Below are 26,995 nucleotides of genomic sequence, written 5' to 3' on the forward strand. Positions count from 1 at the left end.
TGGACGAACCCGAACTAGAACCTGGCTTCCTTCTCTCCCAGTCAAGACTTCTCTGTTGAGAGTCAGTATCACAGAGAGTAATAAGCCCAATCTGGCAGGAGGCATGGAGAGGAGAAACAGGAGAAAGTGTGAACTGTCCCAATGCTTTCCGGCGCGTTGGTGGTATAGTGGTGAGCATAGCTGCCTTCCAACGCTTTCCAGCATGTGCACAAATCAAGGTTTCCCAGATAATTAAATGTAATTGTCAAAATGATGCCTAGCCTTTATGAATTATGTTAAAATTCCTCACATTAACCATCCTGCCCAACAGTCTTGTGACCACACGCCCACACCCACCCCAGAATACTTACTGGATCCCAAATGATACCAGGGACACCCCGACAACCAGCATATCCAGCAGATTGAAGTAGTTCCTGCAGAAAGCCCCTTTGTGGAGGAAAGCTCCAAAAGTCGCCATCTATAAACAGAATCATGAGTGATTTACAGATATTTTTTTCTCTCAGAAGAAAAGAAACCTGGGCTCTGTACAAAACCTTGAGGAAAGTATGACTTTACTAACAAGCATGCATTAGGAAGCCAGAAATGTATACCAACAGGGCTGAGCCGAATATTCGTTCAAAAATGGAAAAGGGGCAGCTGATTTCAGATACATTTTAGAAGAAGAGACCAGTCTAGACTCCGTACCAGCAATGACAAACTGCGTGTAGGAATCCAGCATGGGCAGGTCCAAAGAGCCTGTCCCAGAAGGGTCCACATGGGCCCACTCATCAGGATATCATCACTGCCCAGATAACTCGGCTGCCCACAACACGCTGGCTCTGGTCCCCAGGAGCCCAGGAGAGCCTCTGTCTCCCCAGTGGGCCTTCCCAGTGGGATTAGTGAAAGCACTGGAGCCCAGTGCTCCCAGGCTCTGTTCAGAGAGACCAGGTAGCACCCTGTCTGCTGCCGATGGTCCTCAGAGAGACACCCAGTTTAAACGGTGCCTCCAGGTCCAGTGAATCCAGCCTGTGCAAGGGGTGGCCAGGAAGCCAGCACAGGCCTCTCCCCTGGGCAGTCTCCCTGCCCTGGAGTCCCATGCCACATGCACCCAGAGCCCGCACCATGGGTGCTCCAGAGAGGTGCCTACCGGCAATGCAAAAGGACTTTAGTGAGGAAATTCCCAGAGTAAAAACAGTGAAGTATATCAAGTTCACTGTGAATTAAAAAAAAAAAAAAAGTGCAGAAGGCTCAGGTGAGTCCAGGACAGAGGGCCGGAGTCGGGAAACTGTTACACCGAACCATATGAAATCGCCAACACACTGCCGTTCTTGACCAAAAAAAAAGGCAATTCCGTACAATTCAACCGAATCATCATAGAGCCTCCCCAGCCTTCCCACGGCCAGCAGGAACCGCTGCTTCTGATGCTAGATGCTTCTTGGCGAGTCTGTGTTTGCTGAATCCTTCTGGTTTTAAGCTTGTTTTCCACCCTCTAACACGTTCTTTAGAATGAAGAATAACTTGGAAGATTTAAGTCACTGAGGTAAATATCCAGAAATTTAAAAGCAGTAGTTGTTTTTAATTTCTTCTAAATAATTCTGTATCTCATTTGCCCCAAAGTCCAAGAATAACTACATTCATTTAACCACTAAAAAATGTGGGAAGTAAAATAAAACCTCGATGAACCAGGTTAACAGACTAAGTGGAGCGTGTCCCCCATTCAGTTTGAGGAGAAGGCAAATTACAAAAAAAGGGCAGCTCGGGATCAAGTAGAGGTGGGGTGAGTGTCCTTGACCCCCAAGCCCTGTGCGTTATGTGTCTGTGCTCCTCACCGTGGTGACGTTGCTAGAATCACTAACCTGGCAGGGTTCTCACTGAGAACTGTCAGCCAGTTGATGGTTTAAAGGCGGGAAAGTGAATGTGAATTTTTAGATTTTTAACAAAGTTTTAAGTGGAGGTTGGTTGGTTTTGCACTGATGTTTTCACTAAACAACAACAAAAAAAGAAAGTAACTCTAAGTACCCCATTCCCTGGCAAAGTTCAGCGAGGTTTTATTTTATAAAAGATTTTGTAAAGAGCCCAAGTTCCACAGGAGTCTAACATAAAATACATTTTTTTCCCCTGAGATGCACACATAAAAACTCAAAATGGTTGGTTTAAAGACAATTGTGGTGAAAATCTCACAGCTTGTCTCCCCACGAGGAGACGATTGCTCCGACATTTGTCACGGGTCACGCTATCCCGGTACGGCAATGACCCATGACACTTAGCAAGTGGAGGGGGGCGGTGTCCTCAGCTGCCTGCTGCAGGTCTCCAAACTTCTGAGTGCATAGGGAATGAGCTCGCCCCAGGGGCCATCACACTCAGTCCACAAACCACATGCAGCAATGGCAAGTGTGAGCTCATGCATGGGCGGTACATTTAGGGCGCCCCGTCCAAAGGGTGTTCCTTCTGTTTGCATAAATTTAAGCCCATCCATTAAAGCAGATATAAAATATCTTAACACAAAAAGACCCGGGTTATCTTGCAAATCCCATTGCAAGAAAATAGTGTGTTACTATTTCAGGCCACTGAAAACAATTCAGTCAAAGAAACGAAAGGAGATACATTCCCTTCATAGGATAAATGCTTCTCCTCTGACTTTGAAGTCAGGAAAGGTGGAAGAAGGTTCACACAGAGTGATGTATCTGTTATCAGATGACAAATTTCAGAGGATATATTTAGGAAGGAGCAAAATAATTTCCAGTCATTATGATGAAGCCAAAGTAGCTCCTACATGCATTGAAAGGTTAAAAAGAAACAGCAAAAACAAGTTGAATGGTTACAGGGAAAAAAAAAAAGGTCCTTTGGTTTAAAAAAAAAAAAAAAGTGTAGCTTGATCACAGAAGACAAAAAATAAAAATAGTCAAAAGCACTTCACGCTTCTTGGCCACGTGTCCCCCAGGAGCAGGCCCCTTAGACACACGGCCGTGGAACCTGTTACCTTCAAAACGATCTCAAAGGCAAAAGTGCCAGTGAAGACATAATCTGCATAACCTAGCATCTGGAAGGTAAACAAAGAATTGCAACTATTATTGCTACAGCTGCTTTAGAGTAGGTGAGGATCAATGAAAAAGCCATTACCTTTAACAGGATTTCAACAGTAAAGATGGCTGTGAAAGCATAGTCAAAGTAACCCAGTATCTGCAAGGTACAACATGGTGGACATGAGACACAGGCATCCGGACAAATTCTGACAGCTGCACGCCCATGGGCAGAACCCCCGCATGCAGTCAGACCCCCATCCTCCCGAGACAGGCCCACCGCTCTGGGGGTAGGTGCGCCCCCCCGGCCGGTTACGGTTCAGCTTTGTGACCAACGAAGAGCATCTGGGGACGCTCACCTCCTTCAACCACTCATGCAGACTCTCTTCCCTGTCTGGTGTCACGGACGGACAAAGGCTCATTTCTACAAGTGCTTTATTAACACAACCTTTGCTCATCAGAGCACAACACTGACAAACTGGCGATACCAGATAAACTGGAGTGTTATACACTATCTTGGATTTTTAACTGCCTTTTTGGCTGAATGGGATAGGGCGTCATCTAGCTGGGCTTCGGACTGGTGGGGAAATGTAAATGAAGGTGTGAGTGGCATCCAGTGGGGGCCAGAAGCTTCCACGTGCCCCCTCCGATTCCAGCCCATGTCATCCGAGAGTCACAATGCCCTTCCTTCACTGAGGTGCAGGGCTGGTAAGTCGTCAGGAAAGAGTTTGACTTTACAAGTAAACTTGTACTTTTGCTTTACAAGTAACTTGGAAAGAAAACTCTTGGCCTCTGCTCTTTTCTAACACGGCTCTCTCCCGGCACTGGGTTTGTGTTTGGTTTTTACCCAGCTGGGCCCAAGCAAAGAACAGATTGACCTGGCCTTTGAATTATCAGTCCAGCTTACTTTATCAGATTTCCTGAAAATACCATCTACTCTCCAACCGAGTCCTGCTCAGGGAACCCTTCTGGGCACCCTGCTTCTTCTCAGAGCCATGGGGGTGGGCAGGTGGGTAGGGCGGGGGGGGCGGGGCGCCAGTGGCAGGAGTCTGACTGCTCGACTGAGACTACTCACAGGGAACCCTGTGCCACAAAGATGGTAGCCAAGGCTCTGCTACTTGCAGAGGCCATCTCGGCTGCCATCCTCTTGGCTGCTGCTCTTCTTCACAGCCATGCCCTACGGCTTTGAAAGCACTGAAGAGATCAGAGCCGAGGGGACCATGGAGACCCCCCAGACCAACTGCCTTCAGGTAACAGATGAGGATGCCAGGGAAGGGTCGGGCGGAGTGAGGTCTGTGGAATGCTAGTCGAGAACCCCGGGTCCTGTGACTCAAGTCTGGGATGCAGCCCAGGGGAGTCCTTGATTGCTCCACCACAGTAAGGACAGGGCCCCTGCTGCAAAGGCCAACTGTCTTCAGCTGAAGTTCTCCGGAGGGTATTCATTGCCCCAACCATTTCTGTTTTGAGATTTCTAGATTTTGCTGGACACCTTTTGTATATTTATGTTTCTAGACAGGCAATGAAAGCACACAGCAAGCCCCTGCCCCTTCCTCCATCCCAGGTCACAGCAGGACCGTTCACGTAGAGAGCACCCACGTAGCCAAGACAGACACTGTCGCCCACACACCAGCAATCCAACTTGGTGCTGGAGGTCAGAGCTCCTAGGTTCAAGCTGTTCTTTCCTTATTCAGCCCTCTTTCACTAATAACTCAGCTAAGCTTATAACAACAACAATGAAAGCACTGCATGAGTCCACTTACATGGGGGCATCTAAAGTAGCCAAACCCTTAGACAGAAAGGAGAACGGAGGCTGCCGGGGGCTGGGGGAGGGAGAAATGGGGAGATGTTCAACGGGGGTAAAGTTTCAGTCAGGCACGATGAGTAACTTCTGGAGACCAGCTCTACAACACACTACCTACCGTTAAGAACGCTAACTCATACACTTAATTTATCAAGAGAGCAGATCTCATGTTAAGCATTCTTTTTTTTTTTTTTAAAGATTTTATTTATTTATTTGAGAGAGAGAATGAGAGACAGAGAGCACGAGAGGGAAGAGGGTCAGAGGGAGAGGCAGACTCCCCGCCGAGCAGGGAGCCTGATGCGGGACTCGATCCCGGGACTCCAGGATCATGACCTGAGCCGAAGGCAGTCGCTTAACCAACTGAGCCACCCAGGCGCCCTCATGTTAAGCATTCTTACCACAATAAACACTATATAGTATTTTGCAAGCAATATATGTACACATATGTACATCTGTTTAAAAAGAACAATAACATTCTTGGAAAAAGGGCAGGGAAATAAGCTCACAGGGAAGTAATTACAATAAAAAATAAGAACACGAGGCCCCCTGTAAGTTAACTCCTTGTCAGTCTGTGTTCTAGACTAGCTCCTGACCTACTCTGTCAATAATGGTATTTTTTTCCAAACAGCTTCTTCCTCTCGTGCTTCATTTCTATGATGGAGCTCAAGGACACCGACATCTCCGTTCCATCTGAACATTGAGATAGAGACAGTCTCAGCGTCTCTAGCACAAGCCCTGATCTGTGAGTGCGGATTTGGACGGGTGCAGGGCCTTCGTCTTTGCATCAACACCAACATGTGCCCTAGGAGGGAAGTTCTTTTAAAATCTGCAAATCAGAGTGCCCATATTTTATCAGTCTGATAGACTGGGGTTGCTGGGCTGCAAACCGACAGCCCTGGAAATGAAAAGATACAGCACAAGGCTTGATGGTCACAACCAAAATCCTGGGACACCGATCTGGGGATCTGTTTTAATCCTCAAATCTCTAAAAATCTGATGACCGCAGAGAGGTACGAACCAGGCAAGGCAGGAATGCCGATGGCCTCGCATACCTGGGGGCCTCCCTCTCCTGGGTTTCCCGATAACCACCTGAAACTGCACTACGGTATCGAGGCCAAAGCAGTCAACAGACTATGGGGCTTCTGAAGCTGTGTCACCTTTGGATTGTTCTCACTCTCTGCATTGTTCTCAGTGCTGAATGAGCTGAACTGTTAAGATGGGACAGCTCAGGCAAGAACTATTTTGGGTACAATTTCTGAGCAGCACAGATGCCGCGGAAGGGTGCTCTCCTCCCTAAAGGACAAAACTGATAACAGAAAACTGCTGACTTGTTTTCTTTGTAAAACCGCCTCCTGGCCCCACCAAAACACAGTTCTTCCTCTCCACTGCACCACGGGGTTCCACACGCCATCGCCCCCCCCCCAACTTGTGTTTCCCCCCGTGATGAGACCAAGTGGCTCTGTGAATTTCAGCCCGCGTCAGCTAGACATCTTCCTACCAACCCTAAATATGAGCTTCTGGGCACGAGACATACCTGGTTCCATTTCTACTTTCTCTCCTGCTGGATGCGGGCAGCAATCTCAAGATAGGTGTGGACATGAATTTGACCAGGGAGGGGAACAGAGGGACGAAAATGTTGGCAGCAAGGAACAAAGAGAAGGAGAAGCGGGGCTCCTGAATGCACTATAAGTTACTGCAGAGTATTTGAAAGGAAGTGTCATGGACAGGATTCAAACCAGGTTTGTCCTGCTAAGACAAAACCCCCCTGGCACACACGTCCCGAAATACCAGATGCCTCCAGGTGAACGAGGAGAGGCCGCCTCTAGCCTTTAGCCCTGAGTGATGGCCCCTGCCAGAGAGACCAGTGCTCCTCCCAGCCAAAGACCCGCCCGCCCGTCCCTGCCCCGTGGCTTACAGTGTTCCGGAAGGAGTGGCTGCGGATGGGGTCCTCGGCGGCAAGGGCGGCGCTGCTCAGCATGATGAAGACGAGGATGAGGTTGGTGAAGATGTGGTGGTTGATGAGCTTGTGGCAGCCCACGCGGATCCTGTGGGGAAAGTTGCTGCATGGACACAGCCCTCGGCGGTCACAGGTCAGGCAGAGGACAGCGGTTTGCTATGCTGCCTGCGCCCCCACCTGGCCAACCCGAGCCACCGGACTGTGAGCCCCTGGAAAGTCCCAGAAGGCAGACCCCAAGGGCCCACAGTGCCACGGCTCTGTGTGGGGGCTCCCCAGAGACATCATCCATTAAGTCCTTAAAATCGGGGATTATCGTCCGGCCACAAGTGGAGAAACTGAGGCTTACGCATTTGAAATCTCTTAAGGTGACACAGCTAGTAAGAATTGAGGGAGATTTCCAATCCAGCTGGACGGTAACAGTTCCCCCTATGACATGAGAAGCCCAGCAGCTTCCTATCCCCGCCTAAGGAAGGAAGCTAAGCGCAGAGCTCGTTGCAACAGCTCACAAGAATGAGAGCAATGGGTGAAGAGGATCCAGAGGTACAAACACGCAGTCAGAAAATAAACTAGTCATGGGGATGAAAAGTACAGCATGGGGAATATCACCAGTAATACTGTAATCACGTTATCACGCTGAGCACCATGTAATGTACAGACTTGTCAAATCACTATGTTGTGTGCCTGAAACCAATATGATATTGTATGTCAACTATACTTAGATTAAAAGTTAAAATCTTATACTGTAGCCTGGTTGTATGAAAATGACTAGTAGATGGGCTTGGTAAAATCTCCTGTTATGGGGAGATTCTGTCATAAGTGCTTTGGTTTTTTTAAGATTTTATTTATTTATTTGACAGAGAGAGCGCACAAGCAGGGGGAGAGGCAGGCAGAGGGAGAAGCAGGCTCCTCGCGGAGCAGGGAGCCCGATGTGGGGCTCGATCCCAGGGTCCTGGGATCATGACCTGAGCCGAAGGCAGACGCTTAACGACTGAGCCACACAGGCGCCCCGAATCTAAATATTTTTTTTAAGATTTTATTTATTTATTTGACACAGAGAGAGAGGGAACCCAAGCAAGGGGAGTGGGAGAGGGAGAAGCAGGCTTCCCGTCGAGCAGGGAGCCTGATGTGGGACTCGATCCCAGGACCCTGGGATCATGACCTAAGCCGAAGGCAGACGCTTAACGACTGAGCCACCCAGGTGCCCCAAATCTAAATATTTTTTTTAAGATTTTATTTATTTCTTTGACAGAGAGAGACACAGCAAGAGAGGGAACACAAGCAGGGGGAGTGGGAGAGGGAGAAGCAGGCTTCCCGCTGAGCAGGGAGCCCAATGCGAGGCTCGATCCCAGGACCCTGGGATCATGACCTGAGCCGAAGGCAGACGCTTAATGACCGAGCCACCCAGGTGCCCTCTAAATATTTTTTTAAGATTTTATTTATTCATTTGAGACAGAGAGATACAGAGAGAGAGAGCCTGAGCAGGGAGAGCGGCAAAAGGAGAGGGAGAGCCGGGAGCCCGATGCAGGGCTCGATCCCAGGACCCTGGGATCCTGACCTGAGCCAAAGGCAGACGCTTAACCAACTGAGCCACCCAGGTGCCACATTTGTCTGTGTTTTTAAACTTTGGGGCTGACCCACAAGCAGTGGTGAGAAAGTGGAGGGAAAGTTGCATCATGCACGAATTGCACAGAGATCTTACGTACCACGTGACAGAATCTTCAGAGTCCTGTTGTCTCTGCCGTCCCATGGGCTAGTTAGTGCTAGACTACCCTTCACCTCAACATTTGACTTCAGAATTTAAAGATTTTATTTTTAGCCTGTAGAATACATGTATGTTTTCCCTTGAAAATATTTTCCTTTTTCACTTTCAAAACTGGAGTCAACTTTATGAGAAACCTCCCCTTGGGGGCTGCTTCATGCTGGGATGTGCCCTGGGAGGGCTTGCAAGCTGTTAGCAGGTGAGTCTGGGAACACGTCCCAAGGTGCAGGAGTGTTCACAGCTTTGGGGGGAAATCAATCCATTCCTTCAATATATGTAGATCCAGTGAACTGTAGGCTTCAGTAGTATCAGTCAAATAGTTTTTTTTTAAAGAGACACCCAGGGGTTCCTGGGTGGCTCAGTCAGTTAAGCATCTGCCTTCAGCTCAGGTCATGATCTCAGGATCCTGGGATCGAGCCCCGAGTCAGGCTCCCTGCTCAGTGAGGAGTCTACTTCTCCCTTTTCCCCTCCCCCTGCTCATGTTTGCTCTCTCGAATAAGTAAATAAAATCTTTTTTAAAACATACAGAGACACCCAAACTCTCAACAGTGATGAGTTATAAGAACTACCATCAAATCCTCAAGTTACTAAGGACTGCAGCCTTGCTTCCCACCTGTGTCTCCCTAGGGATTGTGAATTCCATAGAGTTCTTCTCTGACAGCCAAGAACTGCTTCTATAATTCTAGAAACCTTTCCAGGAGCCATTCATTCCCCACCCCCCGCCCCCCGCCCTGGTATACCATCTGTCTCAGATGATTTAAAACCTAGAAACCAGCTAGTAAATAAATGTCATCCTCTTGCAGTACTTGTAAGTACCGTGCTCTTGGTGAGCACCTTATCATTTTAACATGAGAAATGCTATTTTAAGTAGGATATCATAGACCTGAATTGAAGAGGTACCACCTATAAAATATCATTGAGCAATATCACTGTATTGCCATAAAACTCAATGGGGAATAGTGATTAACTAAACTGGATCTCAGGATGAAGATGCTGTGCAGAACTTGGCCACAAAATTCTCATCCCCAAAGCATCTCAACAGAAAGACCCACTCGTGAAGAAAGGGTCCTCTGGATGGAAAACTTCAGAAGTGACAACCCGTGGATGCCCGAGCCATGGGCTCTGACCAGTACAGGGGCTAAAGGGGAGGGGAATCTGGACTGGCACTCGTCCCAGGGGCCAGTCATACTCCTAACAGCACCTCCATCCAAGAACAGGACGGCCAGGAAGAGACAGAGGGCAAAGGCAAAGCTGGAGCAAGAGAGGGACTCAGGGTCTCCAATGCATAGGCACAGAAAGAGGCCCTGAACCACCCTCCTTCATCCCATCTCCGGCACCCCCTCAAGCAATCTGTAGGGTGACAGGGGAGACACAACAGCAATGAAATTAGAAACTGGGTATTTACGGGTTGGTCTTGCTCAGAATGAAGAACGCGCTCCCTTCAGGAATGGGGGCGATTTTCTCCTTCATGTTCAACTCTGAGATTCTGCGAGGACGGGGGCCAGCAGGAACCTCAGGTTCATCCTCCTCCTCCTCCTCTTCCTCTTCCCCTACTTTAAATGAGACACCTTTTTTATAGGCATGAAATAACAATCGCATTCTGGTTTGAATTATTATTCGCAATTTCACATGGAGAGTAAACTCTCACATCTATCAGCTTACGTTAATCAAAACCCTTCCGAATATGGACTGAGTGAGTGTGGGGGGCCGAGAAGTGTGCCTGTCTGTGAGTGTGTGTGGTTCTGGGAAGGAGCTTCCCAGCGGTTCCAAATCTGACACACGCAGAAGGTATCAGTGGTGGGATTCTCACTGCCATACTCCCAGCACCCAGCTGTTTCCCCAGTAGCCTTGCTCAGCTTCAGCGTGAAAAACTGTGTGTGAGACTTCAAGCCAAACATGATCATCCCCCACCCCCACAGTCCCTGCTACATCAGCAATAAAAGCACCAGCAAATGTGAAAGGGTCAGGTGAGCAGTAATAACAGTAGGAATGGCTCACTGCCTCCTAAAGAGATTTCCCAGAAGAAGAGGGGCTTGCCTGGATCCACTCACACTTTCTCTCCCCACCACCTGGAATTTGGCTTACGTAAGCTACCTGGGTGACCAAGAACAAAGAGCAGGGCTAACTGCTCCACGAGGGGACCAGACCCGTGGCCTCGGCAGCCTCACCACCCACCATCACGCCAGCTGGGCTGGCCAGCCACAGACTGAGCCCCTGATCAGGTAGCAAAGCCACATCACCCATGAACTGAGAGCCTGTCACTGGCCTCGGCCACCATACCTGGCACATCACAAGGTGGGTAGGGGTCCTTGTCTTCATCCTCTTCTCGATAGTCATCAATTGTAACCTAGGATGACAGAGAGGTCTTGGGAGGAGGGGAGACTCTGACTTCAATGCACTGCAGAGGACCCAAGTGAAGAATCAGCCCTGCCATTCAGCACACAGAGAGAAGCTCTCTCCAAAATGCACATTGCATGTAAGTGCATGCATGCATAGGGACAGGTATCCCCAGTGATGATTCTGCTTCAGACATAGCTCTGAGGGCAGATGAGGAGAAAACGAGTAGAACCTCTACCCAGCCATGGTTAGCCAGCACCATCCACGCCCCTCTCTACCCAACACTGTCCCATTCACTGTATGCTAACTGCATGGCAGATTGCTGTCTCCCTGCTAGGATGCGAGTTCCATGCACGCAGGGACCTCATCGGTCTTCTTCATTGCCGAGCTCCAGTATCTGCCACACGATAACCACTCAGTAAGTATTTACTGACTTAGGGAACCAAACAAATGAATGAAAAATCCCGAGCTGTCACAAGTGGGATGAAGTTTGACGGTATAGCCCTGAGCACCCAGATCCCCAATCCCAAGATTCCTTCTGGAGGCACATTTCTATTAACAACCCTCGATTTTAACCCCCCACTGAGAAGATGCTAACAGGTCAGGTCTGATGACACAATTCCAATAAAGAAAAAATAAGTGGTCCCCCCAAGTATTTATCATGCTGGTTATTTGGTGAAACATTGATTGATCACCAGCTAGCTGCCTAAATTCACCCAGAATCCCCCTGGGAAGCCAGTGTCTACAATGGTGGGCCACACTCTCACACCAAAATATCACACAGGCTACTTCTCGCGGTGTAAATGGTACATTTGTGACGATACCAACAGATTCCTTTTGAAACAGCAAGGGGAGAAGTATTTCAGGGCATATACCTTATTGTCACTGTTGGCTATCTGGTTGACTTCTGGTTTGTTGTTCTTTTTATTCTCCAGGCTCTCTTTTCTACAGAGAAAAGAACACGAGAAACCAAATAACCATATTGCTATGTACAGAAATGCTAATCCCGACTCGGAATCCACAGTGGCCTGATGAAGGACAGAATTTAATTGGAAACAACTCTAAAAGCGAGAACATAGCACAACCCACACTCAGAGCTTCCCGTTCACCTCAGTGCGCTGGGTTCATTATACGGATCATCTTATTAAAATTCTCATGTGAGAGCTCATTAGCATCAAACACATCATTTATTTTATGACACCACAATTAGCCACGGGGATTCTTTAAGCATGGGACCATGTGACTCCTACTCTCGGCTCTGAGGGAAGGAGAGCCGAGGGCCTGGGTTCTGCCCAAGATTCCATCCTCGGGTGAAAGCAGGGTTACCTGGCAATCTTTTTCCTCTCCTTCTCTTCAGCTTCCTCTTTCTGGGCAGTATTCAAACTTTCAGCATCAGCCAGATTGTCTACAGCGATGGCCAAGAAGACATTCAGTAGGATATCTAGTTTGAACATTTTAAGGGAACAACACAATGTCTAAATGCAACTACTTGTGGTCGACAATGGCAATGTCACACCCCTCTGTGCTCCGGAAGGCTGGTAACAGGCGACTGTCCCCTAAGTGCTGTATTCACTTAGGAAGACCAGAAGGCTAGAGCCTGCTTAAAAAACCAAACCAAACCAGCAAAAACAAAAAAGCCTAGAAACCTGTAGAAGACAGTCTGGAAAGAAGCAAAATTAAGATCCACTAAAAGCCAGGAAAACCTATAAACCTCAACTTTTCCTTTAATAGGTGTGCATGCGTATGTGCTTGCGCAAACACGTGGGTCTCCATACACCGAGGTATCTACCGCTACCACACATACTGCATGAAACAATCTAGTATATGAACATGGTGTTGTTATGCATTTTGCATTTTGCTTTGTGCATTTTGCTTTCTTTCTTTTAAAACACACACGTACCCATAACATATATATATATATATATATATATATATATATATATATATATATATACAGGGCATGCTTTCCCAAATAGACCCTTTTAAAGGCTACACATTATTCAAGATGATGATTGCACAATGCAGTCTGAGTCTTTCTCATCTGAAATGGTCTTCAGAGTCTGCAGATACTCATTCATTCACCGCATAAACACTGATATATTGCCAGATGGTGCCCAACTGTTCTTTTTTTTTTTTTTAAGATTTTATTTATTTATTTGAGAGAGAGAGAATGAGAGAGAGCACATGAGAAGGGGGAGGGTCAGAGGGAGAAGCAGACTCCCTGCCGAGCAGGGAGCCCGATGTGGGACTCGATCCCGGGACTCCAGGATCATGACCCGAGCCGAAGGCAGTCGCTTAACCAACTGAGCCACCCAGGAGCCCCAACTGTTCTTTTGAATAGCCCCACTATAGCTATATCTTTGACTACTGTGGTTGAATTTTCTTTTTTCAAATCCTAAAAAGTGAGGTGGCTGAACAAGCTATCAGGTTTTTGGCTCTTACTAGAATGTTGTATGTGTGGTTTCCTTGGATAGAAGAAAAAATAATTCTGAACAAGATTCTCAAATCTCTTGGAAGATGCCTGTTTCTTATCCACCAGCAGTTAAATACATTTTTTGAGAAGCACAGGGATCAGAGGGAAGTAAGTCAAGATGGCTCCTTCTCTGAACATGCTTGTCCTTGGCTGATGCATGGTCATCTGCGTGCAAGACTGTGGGAGCCCAAGGGCCCCGAGATGGGAGAGGTGTACCACTGTCCCCCAGGCCCTGTGCAATCTGAAATCTCAGCTGGGTAACACAAACATAACCTAACAAAGAGACTGATGATGAAATAGCTTCCAGGGGATATCATCCTTGACTAATCTATTCAAGTCTTTAAAGATGATAGAAACATGAATGAGTTGCATTAAAACTTCCAAAAAGCCTTTGGTATGTTAGACTATGTGTTAAGCAGAGCTGTAATGAGCCCAAGGAAGCGATCTGTCTTGGGTTGGGTGATGGCTTGGTAATGCAAGCCCTCCTCTGATATGTGTGGGATAATGATGGCTCAGGTAGGGATTGATGCAGGACTAACTGTATTGAGAATTCCTACCAGTGATCTCAATGAAGAAATAATATATCCTTCGTCTTGCAATGACACCAAACTCTTTTGAGTAGTGGAAAGCACATCCAGAGGGCGCCTGGGTGGCTCAGATGGTTAAGCGTCTGCCTTCGGCTCAGGTCACGATCCTGGAGTCCCGGGATCGAGTCCCGCATCGGGCTCCCTGCTCGGCGGGGAGTCTGCTTCTCCTCCCTCTGACCCTCCTCCCTCTCCTGCTCTCTGTCTGTCATTCTCTCTCTCTCAAATAAATAAATAAAATCTTAAAAAAAAAAAAAAAAAGAAAGCACATCCAGAGTAATAAACCATAGAAAAATCTTGCAAGTTTGTAATAGACAGTTTCCAAGAGCAAACACCCATCATCTGTATTTAGAGGCATTACCCAGACCCTCCTAAATAGTGGTGTGCTCTGGAATTCACTCAAAAAGATCCAAACACCTCCAACATGCTGGGGATTGTGCTGGGTGCTAGGGACATGACGGACCAGAGTCCCTATTCTCATGTAGGGGGAGACAGAACATAAACTACTTAAGCATTTCAGATAGTGATACATGTATTACAAAAAACAAAACAAAACACACAACATGTAACCAGAATGAGTGTGGCCAGGGAATACTTCTCCACATACCTAAAGCCAGAAGGGTTCTGGCCTGAAGGGTTCATGGAGGAGAGCACAATAAGAAAACACTGATCATTCCTTTAACAAGCATTTACCAAGGGCCAACTATGTGCAAGACCCTCCACTATAGGCCAGGAGAGATGTGAATACAAAGAAGGGATTCCTGACTCAAGAAGCTTATTGTTGAGCTGGGGGGATGGAGAAGCACCCATTCCAAATCCAATAGGACCTGGCCTCCCATGCAGTAGAAGCTATAAGGATGAATCGGGTAGGAGAGTTCACCTCGGGGTAGGAGGGGTGTTGGAGCTGCCTGAGGGACTAGTGGGGTTTCTGTGTATTGTCCTTAGAAGTTTGTGCTGGGGCTTCTGCACAGAGGACAACTCACTAAAGAACAAGGGGAAGACAGCTGAAGGAATCTGGGGCTTCTTAGAAGAATCCAGGTAGGATTCTTCAAAATAAAAAAGTGAAGACCAAGAGGTGGTATTCACATATTTGTACAACTGCTCTTTCGCCAAACCCTAATGGAGGGTTCCATACGCCAGGTCTGTGCCAGTCAGGGAGGTCAGAGAGAGAGAGAGAGAGAGAGAAGACACAACCAAAAGTTACAGGGTCATAAAGGGTCTGATTGAGGGAAAGAGAGATCCAAAGTTCCAGAAGTCTAGAATTAGGGAGGGCCTCTTGCCAGGGAAAAGGAATAAAAGGAGTCAGAAAAGAGCTCAGAGCCTAACACAGCAGTTAGCCAATGGATACTTGATCCCCAGAGATGTACAGATCAGCAAAGCCAAATCTGGTCTGGGGAGCTTATGTCAAGCCACTGACAATGGGTCCCCACTGGTTAGGAAGGGTCTCAAGAGACACAGATGAACCCTAACCTCCCAAGCATGATGGCACGGAAGACCACTCGGCTCTGCCCTAAGCCTTCCCTTGGGACCGGTACAGGAGCTGTGACGCCAAGCTGGGTGACAACGAGAACAGCCCACGCATTGTCCCATGCTCCCTTCCCCAGTTTGCTCATTCCTCAAAGGCTACTGGAACTCTGACCCCACCATGCCATCCCAGGGACAGTGAAGGGGAGCAGATATTGGGCTAACAAGGTAAGGGCATTCATCTCCCCACCCCAACGGCCGCCACCACCACTACCACCGAAGGGAAGTTCAGACGGGGAGAAACAAAGCGAGATGATGATGACAAAGCCCCTGGTCAGCTTGAAGGATACAGTTACCACAAATGAAGAGGATGATGAAGTAGATGCAGACGATCATCCCTGAGGAGGACGGGCCGCCATAGGCCATAATGCCATCATACATCACAGCGTTCCAGTCTTCTCCTGTCAGGATCTAAGAGGCCAAAATCACGGTCAGTCCACACACAGCTGGACTGCAGCTCCCGACGGCCCTCCAGAACCCACCGGGGGCCGCCCAAATCTGGTTTGAGCTACCTTTTGCTGTGTTCAACAAATCCATCGGTTACCCAGTAGAGTTTTCAAAACACTGTTTTCAATTACACAAACACAGGAGTTAATTCTTCACATGGAACTAAAGCAGCACTACATATAAGACCTACCTAATCTTTGATGACACCCCAGTTCTGCACCACCACCCCCCGGAGAGCATGCTGTTGGTGCATCTCTCTCCAGAACCTCTGTGCACATAAGCACACAGATACTCGCCCAGAGGAAAGAGGTATTGGTGTCTTCTCAGACTTATTGGACATAAAGGATGTCATACTATATGATTTTTCTGCATTTGCCTTTTTTTTTTTTTCCACTCAACAATATACTGGAGACCCCCTGTGTCAGTAAGTGCCTTCAATCCTTTCAATGGCTGCCTACTATTCTACACGGTTAATCTATACTAGAAATGGAGAATTAGACCCATGAATCTGTAGAGGCTGGGAATTCCAAATATCTCATGTAAATTTACAAACTATCCAATGAGTAGATACTAATAACTACCTGAAATTTCACATGGAATCTTCTCTACTGATGATATCTGATAACTCAATCTATCATGAGGTAAGATCAGATGAACCTAAATAGCATTTTAAAAACATACTATCTAAAAAATAATAATAATAAATAAATAAAAATAAACCATACCATCTTCCAGAGAGAGAAAGAGAGAGAGAGTGCATGTGCTTCTGTATTGTCTATCTGCCCCAGACACTTTAAAAAATAAAACTGTCATGGCTCACAACCCAACAGAAGTATGGGTGAATGATTTCAAAAGAAAAAGCAGTTCCCAGGAAAGGAACTTAGTGGCTCTTAGTCACACGAGAACATTCAGGCTCACTCCTGATAAGAGAAATAGGCATTAAAACTACAAGATACCATTTTCACCTGTCAGACAACCATCAGTTTGAACACCCACTGTGGTAAAAAGCAGTGAGGTGTCGGACAGCATCCACCCCCCATCCCTGGAGGATGGACTGCCACTACTTTGAGGAGCGTGCCGGGCAAGAGCATCAGTGTTAGAAATGGACACACACTGTTCAAAACAGCAATTCCACCTCTGGGGAATTTACCCTACAATCTACACTCACACACGTGTCCATGGTGTGTGTTCAAGGTCACCCATTGAGCCGAGGCCGGCCACAATGAAATATTCATCGGCTAGGGACTGGTTACATGAATTAGGGGACATCCACACCACAGAATTTTTGCAGAATCGAAAAGTAGGAGGCAAACTCTTATGGACCAATAAGATAGATTCTTAAGGACACTTGAAATGGTGAGAAGCTGGAAAACGGCACATAAAATGAGCTACCATCTACATCATAGGACATTCATTGGGAGGTAGGTTGGTTAGTAGGTTCACTGATTTACATCTAAGGGCAACTACATCTCAAAGAATACACAGAAACTATTCAATGGTGGTTGTTCCCCAAAGGAGAAATTGGTGGCTGGGTGGGAAGGAGACTCATTTGTTACTTTATATCCTTTTGTAAACATCTGAATTTTGTGCCACACACAGGTGCTACCAAAAACCACCACCACCATACGGGTTTCTCTGAAAGAAAACAGAAAAAAGAATAACTAATCAGTGGCTACAAATTAAGTATAATCTAAAAAAATTAAAGTATATTTCAAAAAAGTATGGCCCCATAGCAGCGATAGTAATTCTATTCTCAAAATGACCAAGTGGAAACGAATCTTACAGATCATTCCCTCTAGTCTCTTGGTTTTTTGTTTCGTTTTTTTTTTTTTTTTTCCACACAGGATAGTGACTTTCCAAGGTCACAGAGCCGAGCACTGAAAGGGCCGGCAGGGGACCTCGATGTCTGCGGTCCCTCCCACCAGGCCTTCCTGCCTCCCAGGCCGGGCTCCGGAGCTCGCTGATGGCACATGTGAAAAGCGACAAGGGCAGATGGGTCTTTAAAATTTATCTGCCACTGTCTGTTTAAGGAAGGGTTTCGGCTCACAACGTAGGAAGAGGGGGTTGAGAACACCTCCACTTAAAGCCAGGCGGGGTGCGGAGGTCGCTGCTCTGAGTGCAGAGCCACCTGCCGAGCCACCTGCCACCATCCCTCCATCTCAGCCTCGTCACCTGCACACAGGCTCCATGCTCGGGGCCTGCCAGTCCCTGTTACATCACAGGAGGGAGAAGCAAGGGGGCAGAAGGCTGTCACAAGTCTTCTAGCACCCTGATTCCTCTGACTACACACCGGAGCATGAGGGCTTTAGAATTCACCTCCTTGCACAAACCCGTTAGATCCAGGATCACAAAACTTGCCTGCAATCAAAAATTCACAAAGAACAGGAAGAGGATTGTAGAGCCTATCTCCCAGGAACCTTGGAAACCTCACAAAATCAAACAGATGTTTTTGGCTTATTATCCTGTCCCATATCCAGTGGTCTTACGAAAACATGAAATCACGCCCCCTAGATAGCTGGAGTCAGGTGCGCAACAATCGACTTCAGTGGCGCAGGATTTGTCAGAGCATTACTGGGGCAGAGGTCACTAAATCCAGCAGAATCATCCTGTCTTCCCGAGCTGTGAAGGGACAGGATGGCGTCTCACACGGCCTCCTCACATGGGCTCACCTGGAAGACTGTCAGAAGGGCTTGAGGGAAATTGTCAAAGGTGCTCCGCTTGGTCTGCGTTTCGTCAAAATTAAACTTGCCACCAAACAGCTGCATCCCAAGCAAGGAAAAGATGATGATGAAGAGAAAAAGCAGAAGCAACAGCGAAGCGATGGACTTCATGGAGTTTAACAAGGAGGCCACTAAGTTGCTCAGGGAAGTCCAGTGCCTACAAGTCAAGATGGGGGTGTGAGCGCACAACGCGCACGGGACACCGCGGACATCACGGGGCCAGGATGCAGCTGCTCACCACCCCCCAGCCAGAAAACGCCTGCGGTGAGTTACACGCGCTCTCACCTGGTCACCTTGAAAATCCTTAAGAGGCGCACACACCGAAACACAGAGATCCCCAGGGGAGACATGATCTCCAGCTCCACCAAGATGGTCTCGGTAATTCCACCGCACACCACGAAGCAATCAAACCGGTTAAAGAGAGAGACGAAATATGCCTGGAGACCCAAGCTATACATTTTTACCAGCATCTCGCAGGTGAACAGAGCCAGGAGGACTTTGTTAGCGATATCTGGAAAGACAAAGGGTCTCATTGTGGGTGTGGCTCAGACTGGTCTTCCCTCCCCAGACCTCCCTCCCACCGGTCTCTGCTGGAAACGCCCCAACATCTTGCCCCGGTCTTCGTGATGGCCCCCATTACAGACATGTGGCACCAACGTTTATGGTCTGTGTGCCGGGTTCTAGTCCTGCATCTATTACCACCTAGATGTGGGACTCTGGAGAAGGCCCTTGAGTTCTCTGCGCCCCAGTTTCACCAACTATAAAATGGGGAGGAGCAGGTTTACCATACAATCTCTGAGGCTTTCTAGCCCTAAAAGCCTGTGCTCCTGCATTTACACCAACATATTATATTTTTTGTTTCAATCAGTCACAGAAAGGCCAGTCTGGTCTTGATTAGGGCACCATGAGATAAGCAGCAGTTGTCTATCAGAGTCACTTCTAACCACAGAAAACAGCACCCAGCAGGCTGGAGAGCTAGACAGAAATAGGACCTCCCCATGGATCACAACTGACCAACTCAGAACAGGCTGTCTCTGGGGATGAGCTCCTGTCCCACACTTCTGGGGCCTTCCAGGTAGGGGAGAAACAACCACTTGCCCAGAATACCATATGGGAAAATAAAGCTTCCAGTGGGGGTGGGGAGAAGGGGGATGAGGTCCCTGCCAACTACAAGATTCCTTGGCCCTAGGCTGTCATAGGGTTAAGACGGAGAACACAGAGATCCCCAGGGGAGACATGTTCTCCAGCTCCACCAAGATGGTCTCGGTAATTCCACCGCACACCACGAAGCCATCAAACCGGTTAAAGAGACAAAATATGCCAGAGACGAAATACGGCATCAGCTGGCCCCAGCACAGCATGTGGGCTGCGCCCCCACCACTCCAGGTGCAGCCTGGGTTTGGATGGTTCCTCTGGCTTCTAGCGCCCCCGGAAATGTCCCGTCACTACACATGGATCAGCTAAGACGAAACTGCAGCTGGACAGCCTCAGGAAGCCCTAATTCGGGATCAGAACGAAAAGAACACAGTCTCTGCTCGCACCTTGAATCTGCGTCAGCCAGTCAGGCTGGTGGTAGTGCTCAGAGGAAATGGTTAAGGTGTTGAGAAACACCAGGACAATAACCAGCCAGTAAAACGTGACAGACTTCACAGCAGCCCGACATCTTCTGCGATTGAAGCGGTTCCAGCGACGCCAGCGTCGGCTGCAAGAGAAGCAAACGTGACTCCGTGAACAGTAGAAGCGGCCTCTGAATGCCCGATAGACGTCATGAGGACAGAATTTGTCTTTAGTTCTGGAGATCCAGATCAGGGGGTGCAGGAAGGAAAGATGAGAACACATGGCATAGAGATGACATTGGTCTTTAAATACTTTAAATGTGTAATCTTGACCTGATCGTGCAGTTTCCTTCCTATGGCTTTAGGCGACTCCATAATCTGCCATGCACAGTCCTCAAACCAGCTAGAAAAATCTAGATATTCATAGATTCGTCTGCAGATGCAAGACTGAGCCTGTACACATATATGCAATGTACATTCCCACCATATGGCACATGGATCTGTTCACACTGCGAGTGTAGAGAGCCGTTTGGCTTCTCATACACATCTCTTGCGGCATCTTAATCATCATACAGAATTTATCAGGCAGCAAAGTGCTCCAAACCCAGATTTCCTTTTACAGAAACTTTTGGTCCTTTCTTAAATCTGGGAGGTTTCTCTGGAGCCTGGCAGACTTGTCAAAGCCGAGTAGGACATGAGTCTTCCTACTGAGTCATCCGGTGCCCTTTCTAACTAGTGAGGCTCAAAATATACCTTCAGGAGAAGAGCCAATATTGAATTGTGTTTTCATACAAATAAAATGAGCTGAGCCAGACAGACAAGTAGCATGTCCTCTACTGACTTTTAGTTCCGGCTTGTGATTAGGTTAAGTATTCCCTCCCTTAGCCTGTTCTCCCTGTGGGAAAAGTTCCCTGCCACAGGACGGACTGGTGAAGTGGGTCCCGGGAAAAGGCCAGCCGAGTAGTGATGCCAGCCCTGTGCAGGCTGTGCTCATGGATGGGGACGGTGGACACTTCCTCCAGGGACCTGAGTCAGAGGAATCCCCGGGCTGCGTCCTGGCTGCAGCTCTGGCTGACCCAGCTGCTTTGCTATGCTGAACACATCATAACCCAGGGACCAGGCGAAGAAAGAACTGTGCCCACTCTTCAACAAGACCTGCAACTAGAAAAGTGCACTTTGTTCTTGCTCTTGCTATGTGGTTTCCAGTGGTAATAGTGGCTGGAAACATGATGACCAGTATAGAAAAACCCCACTGAGGACACTGAAGCCTGCCCCTGAGGCTGGGTTTCTCCTGCGATGCATAATTCAGTACACACAAGCAAGGTGGTCTGAAAAAGGACCAGTGTTGGGTCTATTTATGCTGCAGTAACAAGTCTCAAGTGTCTCCCAAATCTTGGAAGCCTCACTGTCCCATCTCCTGAAGGCCTGCAGCACTTCCCATCCTGCCTCTCACTTGGGGCTCCAGACACTGGGTCTACACAGGTGAAGAAGACGCACCGTCCTATAGCCTCTGATCTTGAAAAGCATGCAAGGTTGGGGCAAATAATTATCCATCCCCACTCAGTGATGTACTCAGCATCCTGGGTACAGGAACAAAAAGACAGGAGCAGCAAATGCTCTTTGCAAGAGTCAGGAAAGGCCTCCCTGAAAAGTTGAGATTTGGGCTGGCTCTGGTTAAGAGAGTAAGAGTTCACCAGGGGCAGACAGGAGGGCACTCCACCCAGAAGGGACTGCATGGCCAAGGGGACTGAGGTGGGAAGAAACAGAGCCTGGTGAAAACGGACAGCAGTCCAGTAGAGCCACAGAGTGGGGAGTGTGGGAGGGATGCCAAAAGATCAGGCCAGAATGTGAGCCGGGGGCCAAATGATGAAGGAAGGTATATGCCCTCTGGCAATAGGGAGTCAGGGAAGGGCTTCCAATTGTTTTTAAAGTCAGGTTTATTGAGATACAATCGACATATGATAATTATTAATATTTAGGTATAGGGTTTGTAACCACCACCACAATCAAGAGGTAGAATATTTCCATCACTCAAAGAACTTCCCTCATAGCTCTTTGTAATAGGTAACCCACCCTCCTCACCTCAGCCCCTGACAGCTACTGATCTGCTTTTTGTCCCTATCGTTTTGTTTTATCCAGGATGTCCTATAAAGAGAATCATACAATATAGAGCTTTCTGAGACTGGCTTCTTTCACTTAGCAAAAATACTTTCCAGACTCATTTGTGTTGTATCTACCAGCAGTTTTTTCCTTATTGCTGAGCATTATTCCAACATATGCATGAACTACAACTTGTCTACCAATTCACCATCTTATGGACATTGGATTTACTTACGGTTTTCAGCAATTGTATACAAAGCTGCTATAAACTCCTATATAAAAATTGCTCATGCAGGCATATACCGTCATTTTATATGAATACCTCAGAAGGGGAATTGCTGGATCATAGGGTAAATATATGTTTAACTTTCCAAGAAACCACCAATTTGTTTTTAAAATGGCCATGCCATGCACCATGCAGGAACACATGGGAATTCCCACTGATCTGCATCCTTATCAGAACTTGGTATTGTCAGATTTTAAAATTTGATCCACAGGTATAAAAAATGTTCTAAAAGGTGTGCAGTGGTGTCTCATTGTGATTCCAATTTGCATTTTCTTAGGGACCAATGGTCATTCTATGTGCTTCTTTGCCATCCGTAGCTTTTTTGGTGACATGCCTATTGAAATCTCTTGGCCATTTTTTTTGTTGTTTTCTTATTACTCACATCATATTTACATAGTATTCTTTTTATATAGTGGATACTACTCTTTTATATCAAATGTTTTGCAAGTATTTTTTCTTCTGGTCTGAAGCTTATCTACTCAGATGGCCAGTATTTCGGGTATTGTATCCAAGAAGAAACCTTTGGCCAACCCAAGGTCACAAAGACTTTGTATGTTTTCTTCTAGAATGTTTACAATTTTAGGCTTTACATTTATTCCTAAGTCCATTTTAAGTTAATTTTTATATATGGTGGTAAAATGTCATTTTTAATTGAAAAATAACATTTACATGGAAAAGTACACAAATCATAGGTATATGGTTCAATGAGCTTTTAGCAACTAAACATGTAACCTGCATCTAGAGGCAAGGAACAGAACATCACTAGCACCTCAGAAGACCTCTCGAACTTTCCCCTCCATAGAAGACTTTTAAGCAGAAAAGTGACAAGAAATGTGTCTCTTTGAGAAATGACTCAGGGTGGGGGCAATATAAAGGGTGGATTAGTGACAAGAAATTGTTCATTGTTGCAGCTCATTGCTTTGTTTTGGGGCAAGATCTTCAGCACCTATTATGCTGCTCTCCAAGGCAGGTATTGAATATTGACTGGACAGACTGATCTTCGATACGAATGTCCTCGCCCATAGAGTAAAAATCAAGTCTAGAGCATCTCCATGTATAATAGAGAAGTTAGAAAGTAAAACACCAACACACAGGCTTAAGAAAAAATAGATGATACTGACCTGAGCTTGGATTTTGAGATGGCTTGGCTGAAAGAAAGACAAAAAGAATAGGATTTCTGTTAGGAAGGCTTGAGCATACGCTCCCCGTCACTTCAGCTGGGAGATCAGAAAAGCCATGCACAGAAGCCTGGGCTCAGCATCCCCAGCTCCCCCAGTGAGCCATCAGGGGTGAGAGCAGAGCAGGAGACAAGACACCCTCCAGGGCCCAGGCACGAGAAGACTCTTAGCCAGCGGCCCTGCACAGCCCTGTCAGAGGCCATGATGCCCGGGGTTCTTCTCCCCGGACCCCACTTCCCCAGACTGAAGTCAGGGGGGCCCCTGCTCGCCTCTCAGCCACTCAGCAGTAGCATGTACTGCTGCTACAGCAAAAAGAGCACTGGACTAGGAGTCCTAGCTCTGCTCTTTACTAACTGCATGGCTTCGGGCAAGCAGCACACCTTGTTGAGCCTCAGTGTTCTCATCTGTAAAATGAGGAAGACGAATCCATCCCCCTGCCTACTTCACAATGCTGTAGGGAGGGCGGAGCAAGACAAGAGAGGCAAATTCACTTCTTAAACTGCTGAGCGTTCTGCCCAGAACACATCATTTTTATGAATCACTGCCAAGAAGATCAAATTCTCTTAAAAACACCGCCTCTACTTTACAGAGACAAGACCTAAGGGATACCAGCAGGAAGCAAATGAACCAAAATTGCATGGGCTCCCCAAAGCAGGCAGTACTCAGCACATTGCACATTGCTGGTCCCCGCTGGGGACCAGGTCATCGAGACAGAAGCCAACAGGGGTGAATGTGGTGGCGCCCTCCACCATTAGGAGAGGGTGGTGCAGGGCTCCCCAAACAAGTGCCGTGAGGTCTCAGGGTCCAGCCGCCACGCAGGAGATTGGGGGAACCCGCCAGGGAAGGAAAACTGAAATATGCAGCACATTCTGTCAGCCACTCTGCCATACAAGCTCCTCGTCAAAGCACTGATGCCAACACCAGACCGGGAAGAGAATCAGGCCTGTTACCCCCACCGCCGACACCCAGAGGGCCCAGCCTTGGCCGTGCCTCTTCTTTTCCACCAGCACCTAGTGGACACAGTGGAATTGTCTGGTTACCTGGCACGCCTCGCGGCAGGCTCCGCCTCGGCAGGACGGGCTGCTCTAGGGCAAGAGGCATGTGAAACGCCGGGGGTCTGGGGGCCTGGGATGGGATGGATGGGGAGGGGGACCAAGGGGTCCAGGGTGATCCCACCCACCCCTCGTGCATCTGAGGCTATGGCCTGGGGTGCCTACCCCACAGGTGCTCCCCTAAGAAGACAGGAGGAGGCAGGAGGGCAAGCGGCCTCCACACTCACCAGAGACTCCCACAGCCGCCTTGGTTCTCGCCTCCGCCACTCACGTTCTCTGTGTTCACCGACTCGGTCTCGCTGGTGGGCATGCTGGCTGCGGGGAGAAGACAAGGCTTTAGCCGGCATGCTGGAGGCGCCGCATGCCCAGGAGTGGGCCGGTTGCAGATCGCCGCCTCCAGGCAGGCCCTCTGGGAGCCCAGGAGGAGGGCGAGGAAGGGTGAGAGGCCAGGCACCTCTATGGCAAGGGAGTCCCTGCTTCCGTGATCTGCCGATCTGCCGAGAAAGCCCACAGAGAACCACTCCCCTCCCGAACAGGAGGAAGCTCTGTCCATTCAGACACTTCTCAAGAAGCCTAGGGGCCGAACTGAACCCAGCTGCTGTGCCTGGCACCAGCTTATTCTCTTACCTTCCAGGAGTGCACTGAGAGTCCACCAAAACAACTCAAGCTACAGTGGCATCTTTGCTGGCCCCAACTGGTGTTCTCTAGAAAATCTGTGACTAGACCAATATTTCATACATGAATTCTTATTGTAAATATACTGAAGGAGAAGAGGTATTAGATCCAGGAGGACATGAAGGTACCAAGCACAAAATCTTTTTAAAAATTTAAGAACTCTACTCATTAGTAGCTAATTTATCTGCTAAGTTCCACTGAGCTTGTGAAGCCAACATGAGGAAGGCTCTTTCCAAAGCAGCCAGAACTAGAGCACAAAGGAAGTACAGTCTTACAGGTAGAAGGTTTTCTCCCAAGCAGTGACCAGAGGGCAAAACTGACTATGGTCTTGGTGTCACCGGGGTCTCTGGGCATGTCTCATTCCTCTACAGCTGGATCCTGAGCAGAGGAAGTGGAGGGAATGTAGAAATGCACTAGCTGTGATGGGAGGCCCAGGGACCCACCATCTGGCATATGGGCATTATTTCTCATCCTCCTGATTCAACCTTATAAGCATCCTAAAAATGTGTTGGAGCCGGGCCATGAAGGAGATGGAGGGCACAAAGAATTGCACCTGCCCTGGAAAACCCATGGATTTCCATGAACTACGAAAAGAGCCACCTCGGGGGTCCATGCAAGGAGTTCTGGAAACACGCAGTAAGGAATAACAAATTCTGCTCTAGGGTTCGGAGAGGGGGTCCTGAAGATGGAAATGTGGGAGAATCACCCAACCACGTGCATTTTTTGCCCTGATGCATCTTTTTGACCTATAGCGACCACCTTTATAGACCTTGTGGTATCAACAGGAAGGCCTTCCCCGCTGTGGGCTCTGCCGATGCGGCTCCTCTTAGCAAGGATGCCTCCCCTTGGATCTGCAAAAGCTGGTAGTGGTTCTTAGTGCTGTGATGGAGATTCTGAGGCCAGCCCGGGCACAGAGGCCAGAGGAGCTGGGTCAGTGAGCTCTGTGTAGGCGAGGGACACGGTGAATGACAAGGATGAAGGTGGGCCTGACCTGAGAGGCCCAGAGAGCTGAGAAACATCTCTTCTGAGGGCACCAAAGAGAGTCCTTTTCCCTCTGGGGGCACCCAAGGAACTGAGCCTGCCCAGGTGGGAGACTCACAGCCGTGTCCGGGAGTATTTAGACAAAGGCAGCAAAGACAAAACGAGCAAAACGACAGACCCACGTCACACTACTGATATTCTCTTAGAATAACCTTTCCTCCTCAATTAAGTCAAAAGAAACCAACTACTAACTTTGATTCACTTTTTTTACAATTCCACGTAAAAACCTGTCAAAAATAAACCAAAAATCCTACACGATCAAACCACAGAAAAACCTTTAACAAAAGCTCCGTAAAGACACACACACACACACACACACACACAGAGGCACGAAGCTGCTCACGCAGTTCTCTTCTCCAGGACTGATTTATGCTCTGACTTGAAAAGACAAAAACGTTGTAAAATTCAATGAAGTTCACTGCTATGGGCTCCTCCCATAGGTCACCCTTGTCTTAAGTGACAAAGAAAATCACAGTGGGAGACTCCTACAAATATGACCGTGAGTC

The 26,995-nt window shown here is 47.9% G+C and overlaps 1 protein-coding gene across 3 annotated transcripts in view; it reads right to left on the reverse strand.

Annotated features, from left to right (window-relative positions):
* CACNA1D (calcium voltage-gated channel subunit alpha1 D) overlaps positions 1 to 26,995 on the reverse strand; it is a 296,037-nt gene that overhangs the window by 65,851 nt on the left and 203,191 nt on the right. For 2 of the 3 annotated variants that reach the window (XM_034998638.1, XM_034998639.1), the window contains exons 10-22: positions 25,001 to 25,088; positions 23,665 to 23,691; positions 20,143 to 20,303; positions 18,887 to 19,112; positions 18,551 to 18,758; positions 15,725 to 15,845; positions 12,180 to 12,294; positions 11,729 to 11,798; positions 10,797 to 10,863; positions 9,922 to 10,069; positions 6,716 to 6,845; positions 3,100 to 3,159; positions 351 to 457 (exon numbers count right to left, since the gene is read on the reverse strand). In XM_034998638.1, the coding sequence (XP_034854529.1) occupies positions 351 to 457; positions 3,100 to 3,159; positions 6,716 to 6,845; positions 9,922 to 10,069; positions 10,797 to 10,863; positions 11,729 to 11,798; positions 12,180 to 12,294; positions 15,725 to 15,845; positions 18,551 to 18,758; positions 18,887 to 19,112; positions 20,143 to 20,303; positions 23,665 to 23,691; positions 25,001 to 25,088 (1,528 nt within the window). Of the gene's footprint in view, positions 1 to 350; positions 458 to 3,099; positions 3,160 to 6,715; positions 6,846 to 9,921; positions 10,070 to 10,796; positions 10,864 to 11,728; positions 11,799 to 12,179; positions 12,295 to 15,724; positions 15,846 to 18,550; positions 18,759 to 18,886; positions 19,113 to 20,142; positions 20,304 to 23,664; positions 23,692 to 24,671; positions 24,732 to 25,000; positions 25,089 to 26,995 lie in introns of all 3 variants that reach the window. The other variant, XM_034998637.1, reaches the window with a different exon arrangement.

Source organism: Mirounga leonina, unplaced genomic scaffold (genome assembly GCF_011800145.1).
Source record: "Mirounga leonina isolate KUSES-001 unplaced genomic scaffold, KU_Mleo_1.0 Mir_94, whole genome shotgun sequence".
Classification (NCBI taxonomy): domain Eukaryota; kingdom Metazoa; phylum Chordata; class Mammalia; order Carnivora; family Phocidae; genus Mirounga; species Mirounga leonina.